This window comes from Rhinatrema bivittatum, chromosome 14, assembly GCF_901001135.1.
Source record: "Rhinatrema bivittatum chromosome 14, aRhiBiv1.1, whole genome shotgun sequence".
NCBI lineage: Eukaryota > Metazoa > Chordata > Amphibia > Gymnophiona > Rhinatrematidae > Rhinatrema > Rhinatrema bivittatum.
This window is the reverse complement of record NC_042628.1, coordinates 75,363,055-75,379,488: the sequence shown is the minus strand read 5'-3', so window position 1 is coordinate 75,379,488 and position 16,434 is coordinate 75,363,055. Positions and strand designations below refer to the sequence as shown.

The following is a 16,434-nucleotide window of genomic DNA, read 5'->3' as shown; positions in this document are numbered from 1 at the left end:
TATCTTTATTAACCCCAGGCATCAACATTCTTCACGCCTCAAAAGCAAGAAGGTCCCTTGGTCTGATCACTCACTTATCTCAACCGCATTCTCATTGAACAAACCCTCCACCTCCAAAGGGCCCTCACCATCTTTCCCATACAGAAGATCCTGCTCTACAGAAGACCTCAGCTCCCACCTAGCCTCTCAACTTCCATCCATTGATCTCTCAAACCCGAACACAGCTCTCCGCTCTTGGAAAGCCATCACAGATTCCATAGCCGACAAGCTTTGTCCGCTAGCAACCAAAAAATCACTCCCAAACGCCTCCAAAAGACAACCATGGTTCACGGAAGAACTAAGAAAGCTAAAACAAAATCTAAGACAGAAAGAGAGCGACTGGCGCAAATCCCCAAGCACCAATACACGATCCATCTACAAAGCCACCCTCCATCAATACAAGTCAACTACCTCTAAATCCAAAAGGGACTACTATGCATCCAAGATTCACCACTTAATCTTCGACGCAAAAGCCCTCTTCGCCTATGTCTCCAATCTCACCCAAATCATCCCACAGGAGATTCCCAACGACCTAGCACAACCCAAAGCTGAAGAACTTGCTCTTCATTTTCACAACAAAGTCAACAGCCTTCTAACTCATCTGCCTTCTAATCCCACCGACCCTGCTCTTTACCAGTCTCTTCAACAAGCATCCCTCAACAACAATGGTCTGGAAACACTTGAACCCATCTCTATCTTAGAGATACAAACTCTTATAAGAAGAATGAAACCTTCCTCCCATCCTTTGGATACTATCCCCACCAAACTGCTCCTGGCCATCCCTGACTCCATCGCTAAAACCTTGTCGGACATCATAACTGCTCACTCTCCCAAGGACTATATCCTGACGACCTCAAATTGGCCTCCATCAAACCTCTACTCAAGAAACCCAACTTGGATCCTAAAGACCCCAACAACTTCCGTCCTGTCGCCAATCTCCCATTCATAGCCAAGATTCTAGAAAAAGTTGTCAATACTCAACTCTCCGAATACATAGAAGAAAACAAAATCCTATTCCAATCACAATACGGATTTCGCAAGTCACTGAACACAGAATCCCTCCTCATCTCCATGTCTGACTTCATATTAATGGGCCTTGACAAAGGCCAATCCTTCCTCTTAATTCTACTGGACCTATCAGCCGCCTTTGATACGGTCAATCATTCCATTCTCACTTCCATTCTGGCTTCTATAGGTATCTCAGGCACAGCTCTCTCATGGTTTAAATCTTTTCTCTCCAACAGAGGCTTCAAGGTTAAGATACAGAACAAAGAATCTTCACGAATGGACGCATCCATAGGTGTCCCCCAGGGCTCCTCACTGTCACCTACACTCTTTAACATTTATCTTTTACCTATCTGCCAACTCCTCTCCAACCTTAACCTCAAACATTTCCTCTACGCCGACGACATCCAGATCGTGATACCCATTAAAGAATCTTACACAAAAACATTGGCTCACTGGGAAAACTGTCTCTTCGAAATTAAACATCTCCTGGCTAACCTAAACCTAGTTTTAAACTCCTCTAAAACAGAACTGCTTCTCATCTCCCCAGATAATAATGCCATCTCTAATCCTCCAACTATCCCAACTACTACACAGGTGAGAGATCTAGGAGTATTAATTGATAACCGGATGAACCTTAAAGCTTACATCAACAGAACCACCAAGGACTGTTTCCACAAACTCCAAGTTCTGAAAAGAATTAGACCACTCTTCCACACTCAGGACTTCAGAACCATTCTACAAGCTATCATTTTTTCTAAGATCGATTACTGTAACTCTATCCTTCTGGGCCTACCTTCCTCCTATACTAGACCCCTCCAGATGTTACAAAACGCTGCGGCAAGATTACTGACAAACTCCAGGAGGAGGGACCATATATCTCCAATCCTAAAAGATCTCCACTGGTTGCCTGTTCACTTTAGAATCCTCTACAAATCTCTTTCCATAATATACAAAACCATCCATCAACACACCCCACTCGACTTACAAGTCCCATTCCAAATTTATAACTCCTCCAGACCAACAAGAGACACACTCAGAGGATCTCTTCAAGTGCCCCCAGCCAAAACTACCAAACACATTACCTTGAGAGATCGGGCCTTTTCAACAGCCGGCCCCCTTCTATGGAACTCCATCCCACCGGACCTTAGACAGGAGCCCAGCCTCCCAACCTTCAGGAAGAGACTTAAGACCTGGCTGTTTAAAAAAGCTTTCCCGGACACCGATTAATTCTATTCAGCCAGATTCTAACCACTTCCACATGTAAAAATGTTATTACTAATGTAAATACCTATACCTAATGTTATTCTCTTTCTTTTCTTCTCTCCTCCCAGTTCTATTACCTTGTTATTTGTAACTGCTTCCTTCTACACAAATAGGTTATTGAATTGTTTACTGTACACCCCTGTTATATGTAAACCGGCATGATGTGTTTGCAACATGAATGCCGGTATATAAAAATTTTAAATAAATAAATAAATAAATACACACATGCACACCTCCAAACACACAGCCTCCTCTCTTATACACTTGTGGTTCGCTGTCCCTTCTCAAACACAGATGCACAGTCCCAAACACACAGCCTCCTGTCTCAGACAGAGATGGTTCACTGTCCCTTTCCTTAAAACCTTCCCAGCTTTTCATATATCTCCCTTGTGCCACCTGTCTCTGAATATCCTGTCCTTCTCCTCTGTGCACTCCTCTCTTGTGTGGCCCTCCTGTCTTTAGTCCCCTCCCTCCCCATGCTCTTATCTTTTTCTCCCTCTTTCTTCCCTCCTCCCCAGTGCCTTCCTCTTTCTCCTTTCCTCTTGTGACCCCCTTTCTCCTTTGTGTCTCTTCCTTCTATTCCCTTCCTCATCTGTCTCTTCCTTCCCTTCCCCATCTGTCTCTCCCATTGTGCCTCTCACCTTCCCTCTGACCTTCCTTCCAATCCACCTATGTGTCTCTTTCATCCCTATGTGGCCATCTTCCTTTCCCTCTGCTTTTCTCTGTGCCCCCTCTGTCTTTCCCCTTTCCCCATCCTGTGACTCTGACTGTCTCTTTCTCCATCTTCCCCTCCTCTGTGACTGTATCCCTTGTCTGGCTCACTGCAGCCCCTCTCTCAGGTCTTGGCCCAGACTCAGTGAGGGAGGGGAGGGACCCAGAGGGCATTGCAGCAGAGATCTGTAGAGCCAATGGGAACTGAGAGACCTGCCGGACCCACATCCTCTGCCCATCCCATCCAATCACAACACTGGAACGGAGGCAAAAGCAGTCAGGAACCAGCTCAGCTCTGGGTTCTGTCTTCCCCTGTAATCAGGAAGTTGTGGGAAAGAGGAGCCTCTTACAAAAACCGGATTTTCAGTGTCTATCAGTACTTCTGATCGGACACTGTACAGCATATCTGAAAACCTGGCTGTCTGGTCCAAAACTGGGCAGTGGGCAACCCCACTCTGAACTAAGCCTAGAATTCTTGTAAATATGCAAGCCCTGGTTCAGAGCCTCCTACAAGGGCAGAAGCAGCTGCAGGATAGTGTCCTGAAGTACCAGAGTCTCTGGACCAACACCTGGGAAAAAGCAGAAGCAGGCAGGGCATGGATAATTGCCAGTCTGGCTAAAGTAAAACCAGGGCTGGACTCAGAACAGCTGGAAACAGAGAAAGTGTCTCAGCTACCCAAATCAGCTGTGACTCTGCTCTACCCTGAAAAGGGACACTGCTCTAGAGGAAGCTGGAAGTAACACGGCAGCTGACATCAGACCGGATTCTGACTGGCAAGTGTTACCAGGGAGCGCTAGGAGAGCGGTCCCCCTTAGAGAGAGTGTGCCCTTGGGCCCCTGGCACGATCCCGCACCAAGGGTAGGTGTAGCGTGGGTGGCGAGAGGCAGACCGACCCCCAGCCGGACCCGCATGCCCCTGGAACCAACTGTGGAGTGTTGGTGATGAACAGTCCTCCGACCGTTCCCGGCCCTTTCGGACCTGCCGCTGGGATGGCAAAAGGCAGCAGGCCAGACTCAGGGCGTGGGTAGACGAAGGATCAGGAACAGACGACGAAGACTCGGGAAACACAGACTGTAGATGTAGACTCTGAAGCAAGATACTGTAGACGTAGACTCTGAAACAAGTAGGGAGGTTCAGACGTTGGCACTGTCCCTCAGGGCGCCCTACACAGCCAGTATGACCGGTCTGGTCACGGACCACCCTGTCCCACATCCACGGGAGCGGAACCAGCGCCGCAAAGGAAATATGCTGCACAAAGCAGTCCAGGGTAATGTACTGCACACCGGCAGTCTGAAGCAGGAGGCTGCCCACCGGCAGTCTGAAGCAGCTTAAAACATCAGGGTCAGGAACAAACGTCAAGGAACATCATGAAACATCAGGACGTGCAAGACACCGGACACCAAGCTGAAACAGAAACGAAGGCCTGACGGAGCTCTGGAAGAGGAGATATCCAGAGACTTGTCCCAGGCTTAACTGTTTGACTCCCTCCCACCCTGCCCCTGTAACCACCCACCCCTGGGGCTTGTTTTCTAATAAAGACTGCCTAACGTACAATTGGCGGCGAGATAAATTAGTGCATTGGTAAAAGTCAAGAAAATACAATTCACAAATTACCATGATGAGGACTATCCAATGTAACTGCTGTGGAGCCTTTATTCTGAGGGAAAGCATCTGGACACTTAGAGCTTGCCCAATTTGTGCACAACTCTCTTCCTTGAAAAAGGAGCTGACTGAGATTAAAGATCAATTAGCTTCAATTAAAAGTAATACACCCACATTGCATTACTCAGAACATAATTCCCCAATATCACAAAAAAACCAGGAGTCAAGAAAAGGAGATTCATTAAGCTCAGGTAGGACCCACAGTCACCCATTCTTGACAGATGGGCAGCCAACAGGTACACCCCCCCACTCAAACAGGTCATTAAGTTCTTTAAAATCCAGGAATACAGTGGGCTCAGGTAGAATTAGACCTGTGATGAGGAGACACACAATGTACCAAATTCAAAAAGAACAACAAGCCATCTCTATATTAAAAACTGAAGAAGTTCTTGAGAAAAACATTGAAATGTTACCAGAAATGAGAGAAAAAACACAATGCATGCAGTATTTCAAGATCCATAACCAAAAGAAAAATCTAATTCAGATGAATAACTCTGTCAACAGTGGCACAACTACAAAAAGAGAGAGTGAAGTGAATAGCAAATCTCAACTAATATCTTATAAGGAGTCCAGGAAAAGCAATAACCTTAAAGAGAGTACCTGGAAGGCTATGACCACAAATGCTCATAGTTTGGGAAATAAAATCCCAGATCTGCAGCCCTAATGGCTGAGGCAGAATTGGACATTGTTGCTATCACAGAGACATGGTTCACAGAATCTCATGATTGGGATACAACAATACCAGGCTATAACTTGTTAAGGAAGGACAGAGAGGATAGAAAAGGGGGAGGTGTGGCTCTTTATGTCAGAAACAACATCCAAGCATCTGAGCTACAAGGAAGTTGGGGTAAGGAAGAAGTTCTATGGCTCGACCTAAAAAAAGATGATGGAGCGTCCATTTATATTGGAGTGGTTTACAGGCCTCCAAACCAAAAGGAAGAGCTGGACAGAGACCTGGTTGAAGACATCCATAAGATAGGTAAGAAGGGAGAAGTGGTGATCGTGGGTGACTTTAATATGCCAGATGTAGACTGGAAAATCCCATCTGCAGAAACTAAAAATAGCAGAGCGATAGTGGATGCCATGCAAGTATTTTTGTTCAAACAAATGGTGTTGGAACCCAACAGAGAAGGAGCTATACTCGACTTAGTGCTCACTAATGCAGATAATGTCTCAGATGTCCAGGTGGGCGCCCACCTCAGCAGCAGTGATCATCAAACGGTATGGTTTAATATCACTAAAAGAATAGGGAAAAGAACCACAAAGACCCGAGTTTTACAGTTCAAAAACACAGACTTTGAGGAAATGGGGAAGTACCTGGAGGAAGAACTTAAAGGATGGGAGAACGAGAGAGATGTGGATCAGCAGTGGACCAATCTAAAAGGAGCAATCACCAAGGCAACTGCTCTATATGTTAGAAATGTAAAGAAAAGCAAAAGAAAATTGAAACCTATCTGGTTCTCAAAGGAGGTGGCTGACAAAATGAAAGCTAAAAGAACAGCATTCAAGACATATAAAAGATCCCAAAGGGAGGAACACAAAGAAGAATATTTGTATCAACTGAGGAAGACAAAGAAATTAATCAAGTTGGCAAAAAGTCAAGCGGAAGAGAGGATTGCCAAGGAGATAAAAAATGGTGACAAAACATTTTTCAGATACATCAGTGAAAAGAGAAAGGTCCAAAGTGGTATAGTGAAATTGAAAGGTGGTAATGATCAATGTGTGGAGGGAGACGAAGAAATGGCAGAAATATTAAACGAATACTTCAGCTCTGTGTTCACTAAAGAAGACCCTGGAGAAGGACCATCTCTACACAACAAAAAACTGGAGGGAAGTGGAATAGATGAAAATCCTTTTACAGTAGAAAATGTGTGGGAAGAGCTAAAGAACCTGAAAGTGGACAAAGCCATGGGGCCTGATGGGATTCATCCAAGGATATTGAGGGAGCTCAGAGATGTTCTGGCAGCTCCGCTGTGTGACCTGTTCAATAGATCCCTAGAAACGGGAGTGGTGCCGAGTGATTGGAGAAGAGCGGTGGTGGTCCCGCTTCACAAGAGTGGGAACAGGGAGGAGGCTGGCAACTACAGATCGGTCAGCCTCACTTCGGTGGTGGGAAAAGTAATGGAGTCACTGCTGAAAGAGAGAATAGTGAACTATCTACAGTCCGGAGAATTGATGGACCAGAACCAACATGGATTCACCAGGGGAAGATCCTGTCAGACAAATCTGATTGACTTTTTTGACTGGGTAACCAAGGAATTGGATCGAGGAAGAGCGCTCGATATCATATACTTGGATTTCAGCAAAGCTTTTGACACGGTTCCGCACAGGAGACTGGTGAATAAAACGAGAAGCTTGGGAGTGAGTGCCGAGGTGGTGACCTGGATTGCAAATTGGTTGACGGACAGAAGACAATGTGTGATGGTAAATGGAACCTTCTCTGAAGAGAGAGCGGTTTTAAGTGGTGTACCGCAAGGATCGGTGTTGGGACCGGTCCTGTTCAATATCTTTGTGAGCGACATTGCGGACGGGATAGAAGGCAAGGTTTGTCTTTTCGCGGATGACACTAAGATCTGCAACAGAGTGGACACGCCGGAAGGAGTGGAGAGAATGAGACGGGATCTAAGGAAACTGGAAGAGTGGTCGAAGATATGGCAGATGAGATTCAATGCCAAGAAGTGCAAAGTCATACATATGGGGAGTGGAAACCCGAATGAACTGTATTCGATGGGGGGGGGGGGGGGGGGGGGGGGAAGGCTGATGTGCACGGAGCAGGAGAGGGACCTTGGGGTGATAGTATCTAATGATATGAAGTCTGCGAAACAATGCGACAAGGCGATAGCAAAAGCCAGAAGAATGCTGGGCTGCATAGAGAGAGGAATATCGAGTAAGAAAAGGGAAGTGATTATTCCCTTGTACAGGTCCTTGGTGAGGCCTCACCTGGAGTACTGTGTTCAGTTCTGGAGACCGTATCTACAAAAAGACAAAGACAAGATGGAAGCGGTACAGAGAAGGGCGACCAGGAAGGTGGAGGATCTTCATCGGATGACGTACGAGGAGAGATTGAAGAATCTAAATATGTACACCCTGGAGGAAAGGAGGAGCAGGGGTGATATGATTCAGACTTTCAAATACTTGAAAGGTTTTAATGATCCAAAGACAACGACAAACCTTTTCCGTAGGAAAAAAATCAGCAGAACCAGGGGTCACGATTTGAAGCTCCAGGGAGGAAGATTCAGAACCAATGTCAGGAAATATTTCTTCACGGAGAGGGTGGTGGATGCCTGGAATGCCCTTCCGGAGGATGTGGTGAAGACCAGAACTGTGAAGGACTTCAAAGGGGCGTGGGATAAACACTGTGGATCCATAAAGTCAAGAGGCCGCCAATGAAGAGTGGGTGACTCGCCAGAATGATGACTACTGCCTGGAGACAATACCCTTATTCAATAAGGGGTAGATTTTAAGAGGCGCGCGAACAGCCTACTTTTGCTTGCGCATCAGACTCAAGCAAAAGTACGCTGGATTTTAGTAGATACGCGCGGAGCCGCGCGTATCCACTAAAATCCTGGATCGGCGCGCGCAAGGCTATCGATTTTGTATAGCCTGCGCGCGCCGAGCCGCGCTGCCTCCCCCCGTTCCCTCCAAGGCCGCTCCGAAATCGGAGCGGCCTCGGAGGGAACTTTCCTTTGCCCTCCCCTCACCTTACCCTCCCTTCCCCTACCTAACCCACCCACCCGGCCCTGTCTACACCCCCCCCTTACCTTTGTCGGGGGATTTACGCCTCCCGGAGGGAGACGTAAATCCCCGCGCGCCAGCGGGCCTGCTGCGCGCCGGGCCGCGACCTGGGGGCGGGTACGGAGGGCGCGGCCACGCCCCCGGGCCGTAGCCACGCCCCGTACCCGCCCCCAAAACGTGGCCGACACGCCCCCGAAACGCCGCGTCGACCGGGCCCGCCCCCCGACACGCCCCCGACACGCCCCCCTCCGAAAACCCCGGGACGTACGCGAGTCCCGGGGTCTGCGCGCGCCGGTAGGCCTATGTAAAATAGGCTTACCGGCGCGCAGGGCCCTGCTCGCCTAAATCCGCCCGGTTTTGGGCGGATTTAGGCGAGCAGGGCGCTGAAAATCCGCCCTTAAACGTACACATGCTTACTGTGACTCCAACATCGTTCTAGCTTCAACAGCAAGAGGAAATGTGGAATAAAGGATTCACACTCACAAAGAGGGGAGTAGCTGGCTTATTACGGCGGTTACTACCCCAAACCAAATAAGCCTGTTACTTCAATTTCTATACATATACAGCATAGTTCTCTGCTTCAACAGCAGGGGAGAAGAAAAAACTGATACTACACACATCCAGCAGAGCTCTCTGCTTCAACGGCAGGGGAGAAGAAAAAAGGGTTCACACTCACAAAGCGGGGAGTAGCTGGCTTGTTACGGCGGTTACTACCCCAAACCAAATGTGCCTGATACTTCACTTTCGATGCATATCCAGCATGGCTCTCTGCTTCAACAGCATGGGAGAAGAATAAACTGATACTTCAAGCATATCCAGCATAGCTCCCTGCTTCAACGGCAGGGGAGAAGAAAAACAACCAATAAGGGCTGTATAACATAGTCTGAGTAAAACAAATAAGCATGGGTGTAGCTTGCTTATTGCGGCGGTTACTACCCCTACTACCCCTAACTAATCAAGCTAGATATTTCACTTGGATGCAGCTCCATCACTGCTTTCTACATTAATGGTGGGGGTGGAAGGGAAATAGAACCAAGAGCTAAGAGAAACAGATAAGTATGAGAGAAAAAAGTGTGTGAAGCTTGCTGGGCAGACTGGATGGGCCGTTTGGTCTTCTTCTGCCGTCATTTCTATGTTTCTATGTACTGACCACTTATTCTAATCTAAGTTCTATCTAGTAAATATTCCTCTCATAGCTATTAGTTACATTGATTACTAAGTTATATGTATAGCCTGTTGCTGAATTGCTGTTCGCTGTAAACCGATTAGATGTTCCAAACGATTATCGGTATGTAAAAATACTAAATAAATAAATAAATAAAAAGCATGAGTGTAGGAGCAAAGGGGCGGATTTTCAGAGCCCTGCTCGCGTAAATCCGCCCAAAACCGGGCGGATTTACGCGAGCAGGGCCCTGCGCGCTGGGAAGCCTATTTTACATAGGCCTCCCGGCGCACGCAGAGCCCCGGGACTCGCGTAAGTCCCGGGGTTCTCGGAGGGGGGCATGTCGGGGGCGTGTCGGGGGCGGGCCCGGTCGTCGCGGCGTTTCGGGGGCGTGTCGGCAGCGTTTTGGGGGCGGGTACGGGGGCGTGGCTACGGCCCGGGGGCGTGGCCGCGCCCTCCGTACCCGCCCCCAGGTCGTGGCCCGGCGCGCAGGAGGCCCGTTGGCGCGCGGGGATTTACGCCTCCCAGAGGGAGGCGTAAATCCCCCGACAAAGGTAAGGAGGGGGTTTAGACAGGGCCGGGCGGGTGGGTTAGGTAGGGGAAGGGAGGGGAAAGGTGAGGGGAGGGCAAAGGAAAGTTCCCTCCGAGGCCGCTCCGATTTCGGAGCGGCCTTGGAGGGAATGGGGTAGGCTGCGCGGCTCGGTGCGCGCCGGCTATACAAAATTCATAGCCTTGCGCGCGCCGATCCAGGATTTTAGTGGATACGCGCGGCTCCGCGCATATCTACTAAAATCCAGCGTACTTTTGTTTGCGCCTGGAGCGCAAACAAAAGTAGGCTGTTCGCGCTCGTTTTAAAATCCGCCCCAAAGCTTTTATAGCCCAGGAGCAGGCAACTCACTGGGAGGAGTCCAGATGGCCCGTCCCTCGCTGGCTCTATAAGAGTGGAGAGGAGCTGCAGGCCCGCCCCTTAGGAGAAGGGCGTGGCCCATACCAGAGCATCCAGGCTGCAGTGCAGTAGGCCTCGAGTAGGCCCCAAACACAGAAGGCCTCCCAGGCCATGGAGAAGGATCCGGACAGTTGCTCAGGTGAGACCCTGGCTTCGGAGCGGCCTCCAGAAAAAGGCGAGATGCCTCCTGGAGCGCACCTTCAGGAGGAATCGTAACAGCAAGAGCCCACAGAGAAGCATGCAATGGTACTTTTGGCCAGCTTGGGGGGGCCTCCTGACCCCCACAAGACTTGCCAAAAGTCCAGCGGGGGTCCGGGAACGACCTCCTGCACTCGAATCGTGTTGCCGTATTGCAAAATGGCGCCAGCCATATGGCCGGCGCCATTTTGCAATACAGCAATATGGCTGGCGCCAGTTTGCAAAACAGTCCGAGTATTGCAAAATGGCGCCGGCCGTATGGCCATATTGTCGTATTGCCGGCGCCATTTTGCAATACGGCAACACGATTCGCGTGCAGGAGGTCGTTCCCGGACCCCCGCTGGACTTTTGGCAAGTCTTGTGGGGGTCAGGAGGCCCCCCCCAAGCTGGTCAAATGTCCCTGGGGGTCCAGCAGGGGTCCGGGAGCGATCTCCTACGCTCGTGATGTCGGGGGACAGGAACCAAAATGGTGCCGGCGCTACCTTTGCCCTGTCATATTACAGGGCAAAGGTAGCACCGGTGCCATTTCTATCAACGCACCCGTGGCCCGAGAGTGGAAGATCACACCGGGATCCCCCCACTGGACCCCAGGTAATTTAAGACATTTTGGGGGGGTTCGGGAGGATGAGGGATTTATTTTAAAGGGTCGGGGTGGGTTTTAGGGTTGTTTTAGTGTGCCGGTTTTCCCGCCCTCCCCCGATTTACGATTTACACGATATTTTAAAAAACAAAACCGCGACGATCCGATTCCCTCCCCCCCCCCCCAGCCAAAATCGATCGTTAAGACGTTCGATCACACGATTCACATCTCTAATAGTTACACAATGTTAGGCTCCATATTAGGTGCTACAACCCAAGAAAGAGATCTAGGCATCATAGAGGATAACACATTGAAATCGTTGGTTCAGTGTGCTGCGGCACTCAAAAAAGCAAACAGAATGTTGGAAATTATTAGAAACGGAATGGTGAATAAAACGGAAAATGTCATAATGCCTCTGTATCGCTCCATGGTGAGACCACACCTTGAATACTGTACAATTCAGGTTGCCGCATCTCAAAAAAGATATAATTGCGATAGAGAAGGTACAGAGAAGGGCTACCAAAATGATAAGGAGAATGGAACAGCTCCCCTATGAGGAAAGACTAAAGAGGTTAGGACTTTTCAGCTTGGAGAAGAGATGGCTGAGGGGGGGATATGATAGAGGTGTTTAAAATCATGAGAGGTCTAGAATGGGTACATGTGAATCAGTTATTTACTCTTTCGGATAATAGAAAGACTAGGGGGCACTCAATGAAGTTAGCATGTGGCACACATAAAACTAATCGAAGAAAGTTCATTTTCACTCAACGCACAATTAAACTCTGGAATTTGTTGCCAGAGGATGTGGTTAGTGCAGTTAGTATAGCTGTGTTTAAAAAAGGATTGGATAAGTTCTTGTAGGAGAAGTCCATTACCTGCTATTAATTAAGATGACTTAGAAAATAGCCACTAGGGATGTGAATCGTTTTTTGACGATTTAAAATATCGTCCGATATATTTTAAATCGTCAAAAATCGTTAGAGGCGATATTTAATAGGAATTCCCCCGATTTATCGTCAAAAATCGTAAATCGGGGGAAGGGGAGGGCGGGAAAACCGGCACACTAAAACAACCCTAAAACCCCCCCAAAATGCCTTAAATTACCTGGGGTCCAGTGGGGGGGGTCCCGGTGTGATCTTTTACTCTCGGGCCTCCGGTGCGTTGTAGAAATGGCGCCGGTGCTCCTTTGCCCTGTCATATGACAGGGCAAAGGTAGCACCGGCGCCATTTTGTTTTTTGTCCCCCGATGTCAGGAGCGTAGGAGATCGCTCCCGGACCCCCGCTGGACCCCCAGGGACTTTTGGCCAGCTTGGGGGGGCCTCCTGACCCCCACAAGACTTGCAAAAGTCCAGCGGGGGTCCGGGAACGACCTCCTGCACTCGAATCGTTTTGCCGTACAAAATGGCGCCGGCCATACAGCAACGATAACATGGAATAGACTTACTGTTTGGGTACTTGCCAGGTTTTTATGGCCTGGATTGGCCACTGTTGGAAACAGGATACTGGGCTTGATTGACCCTTGGTCTGACCCAGTATGGCATGTTCTTATGTTCTTAAGACATGGGATCTGTAGGTCACCAATGCTGAGCTTCAAGCCCATGTGCAGGTGGTAAACCTCTGGGAGAATAGGACCTGAGAGAGAGAAGAGGCAGTCCAGCAAGAGTGTGCAGAGTTGAATGAAGCACATGTGGAGCTGGCACAGCAGCTAGCAGACTTGTAACACGGAACCAGCACAAGGTACACGAATGTACCAGAATATAGAAAAATGGTGAACACAGAGGAATAGATGCCTGATTCTTTTTCAAACCTTTATTGATGCAGCGACATGTCAAATAAAATCGTGATTTTATTTGACACGTCTCTGCAGGCATCTATTCCTCTGTGTTCACCTATCGGTATCATAGATCGCCTACCCATTTGCTTTCTTGGACCAGAATATAGAAAGAAAGGGGCAATTCTGGAAACCACCATGCAGGTATTACAGAAACAGGTGGAATAGGCAGGGGCCAAATATGAGTGCAGATAAGAACAAAAGAACAAAAGAATTGCCATACTGAGTCAGACCAAGGGTCCATGAAGCCCAGTATCCTGTTTCCAACAGTGGCCAATCCAAGTCACAAATACCTGTCAAGTACCCAAAAATTAAATAAATCTCAAACCACTATTGCTTATTAATTACCGTAATAGCAGTTTATGGATGTAACCTCTAGGAACTTATCCAAACCTTTTTTAAACCCAGTTACACTAACTGCTGAAACCATGATAGGCTTCTAAGAAATCTAAAAAGTCGGGGATAAGAGGTGATACCCTGTTGTGGATTGCAAACTGGTTAAAAAACAGGAAACAGAGAGTAGGATTAAATGGTCTGTTGTCACAATGGAAAAGGGTAAACAGTGGAGTGCCTCAGGGATCTGTATTTGGACCGGTGCTTTTTAATATATTTATAAAAGATCTGGAAAGGAATATGCCGAGTGAGGGGATCAAATTTGCAGATGACACAAAATCATGCAGAGTAGTTGATTGTGATAAATTGCAGGAGGACCTTGTGAGACTGGAAGATTGGGCAACTAAATGGCAGATGAAGCTTAATGTGGACAAGTGCAAGGTGATGCATAGAGGGAAAAATAACCTTTGTTGTAGTTACCCGATTTTAGCTTCCATCTTAGGAGCTACCACCCAGAAAAGAGATCTAGGCATCATAGTGGATAATACATTGAAATCATCAGCTCAGTGTGCTGTGGCAGTCAAAAAATCAAACAGAATGTTAAAATTTATTAGGAAGGGATTGGCAAATAAAAAGGTGAATGCCTCTGTATAGCTCCATGGTGAGACCGCACCTTGAATACTATGTGCAATTCTGGTTGCCACATCTCAAAAAAGATATAGTTACACTGGAGAAAGCGCAGAGGAGGGGAACCAAAATGATAAGGGGCATGGAACGGCTGACTCTCTTATGAGCAAAGGCTAAAGAGGTTAGGGCTGTTCAGCTTGGAGAAGAGACAACTGAGGGGAAATTTGATAGAGGTCTATAAAATCATGAGAGGACTTGAACGGGTTAATGTAAATCAGTTATTTACTCTCTCACATAATAGAAGGACTAGGGGACACTCCATGAAGTTAGCAAGTAGATCATTTAAAACAAATCAAAGAAAAATCTTTTTCACTCCGTACATAGTTAAGCTCCGTACATCATTAGCAGAGGATGTGGTTACGGCGGTTAGTGTAACTGGGTTTAAAAAAAGGTGGATAAGTTCCTAGTGGAGAAGTCCATTAACTGCTATTAAGCTGATTTAGGGAATAGCCTCTGCTATTACTGGCAGCAGTAGGATGGGATCTTCTTAGTGTTTGGGTACTTGCCAGGTATTTGTAGCTTGGATTGGCCACTGTTGGAAGCAGGATACTGGAACTGATGGACCCTTGGTCTGACTCAGTATGGCAATTTCTTATGTTCTTAATGTTTAGTAAATGATTTGTGTAGTGAGGAAAGGAGGAGGGAGTCTAGAGGAGGAGGAGGACCAGGTGACATGGAGAGTGATCATTAACTTCTAAATTAAAAGAGATAGGAAAAAAAGTTCTTTTCTATTACTGCCCTTCCTTCCAGTGCAACAGCATCTGACATGATAGACACAGTTTGGTTTTCTTTTTGAAAAGAAGCTCACCTGCAAGTGTGTAACGTCTCAAGAGTTCATATGGCAAACAGTAATGAACCGACTAAGCTACAAGAAGTAGAAGGGAAGGAATATTAATGGGAATCAGTTTGGGAATGGTAATTTAGGAAGAGAAACCAGGGAAGGTGCCTCACCTGTAACAATCAGAGCAGAGAAGATGCAGATGCTGATGAGAGAAGCCCTCATGGTGCCGGAGAGATGATGGAGCTGGATGCTCTGTGTATGACAGGTTCCGAGCTCACCCTCTGGTCCTCTATAACACCTCCTGCTCAGGATACAGTATTTATCCTCTGGGGAACAGAAAGTTCCTGCCTGACCAGGAAGTTCAGATGTGAGAAATGTCTACTGCTGAATATGCAATGTGGCTGTGGCACTTCAAAGACAGTCAGTCATGAAAAGGATCCGCACCACGATAATGAGAGGAGCTTCCCCTCGGTGCCGTGGGAACACTTTTTACCTGATTCTCATTTATTCCTTCTCTTATTTATTTATCCTAAGTGTCTGCAACCAGGACATGGAGGCACATATCTGAGAGCCTAAATGCTAATTACCAGAATCTTTTTATTAAATAAAGCTTTTTCTTTAATTATGAGGCAACTTTGCCTTGTCATACTGATATAATTGTAGTACATATACATTTAATCCCATCCATGTGATCACAGTGCTCCTCTCCCAAGCTTGATCACAGGGAGATTTTAAGGGGTAAATTCTCAGTAAGCCACTCAGTGGTTAAATTTCAGTTGGTAAAAAGTAGGGAGATTTCAGGTTGTGGCTGAAAATTCTCCTACCTTTAATTTTGCTGGCTTGTCATTAGGCCCCAGTGCATAGAAATACCCTCCCCTGTCAGTGAAAGTCAGGATATGCTCTGCTCCTATCCTACCTTTTCATAAGACCTTCCAGCCCTTAGAGATGGAGTTTATTGTTTAGAGAGAAGAGTTCTCCAATAATTTAGAGAAATAAACCAGACTGGATATATGAAAATAACAGCTCTTTAGTCAGATAAAAGTTATAATCTTTTAAGGCATGTGATTAAATTTATGAAGCTCTATACTTCTCAAATCTTATCGTAATCAAACAGTACAGAGCTATAAGTATAAGTATGATAACAATAGTTACTGCTACTATAGCAATTAGATAAATACCTACTAAAGACATTTTTTCTTGTAAAATAAATTCTTTCTAGTAAATGCTTAGCTAATACTAGCTAGGGTTCTCTTATGCAGAAAAATAACTAATTAAAAGGCTTACCAATGTAATGAAGCAATTAGCCCATTTACTGTCTTTCTTATGCAGTCAGTCAGAGTTTATCTTGCTCCGCTACTGTTCCTCTCCCCGTACTGTTCTTAACGGGTTTAAATAGACAGAATAGCCAGGCCGGTGCGGCTCAGATTTTGAAGCCCCCCAAGGACAAAGATAAGAAAGTTGGAAGGAATCCCAGTTGAGGAAAGTTAACTTTTTTGC

General features: G+C 47.0%; 1 protein-coding gene across 1 annotated transcript in view; it reads right to left on the bottom strand.

The window, feature by feature from the left end:
* Positions 1–15,240, bottom strand: part of LOC115076266 (phospholipase A2 inhibitor and Ly6/PLAUR domain-containing protein-like) — a 52,416-nt gene extending 37,176 nt beyond the window's left edge. The window contains exon 1 of the mRNA XM_029577521.1: positions 15,108–15,240. Coding sequence (XP_029433381.1) covers positions 15,108–15,159 — 52 coding nt within the window. The 5' untranslated portion in view covers positions 15,160–15,240. The remainder of the gene's footprint in view (positions 1–15,107) is intronic.
* Between the last annotated feature and the right edge of the window lie 1,194 nt (positions 15,241–16,434).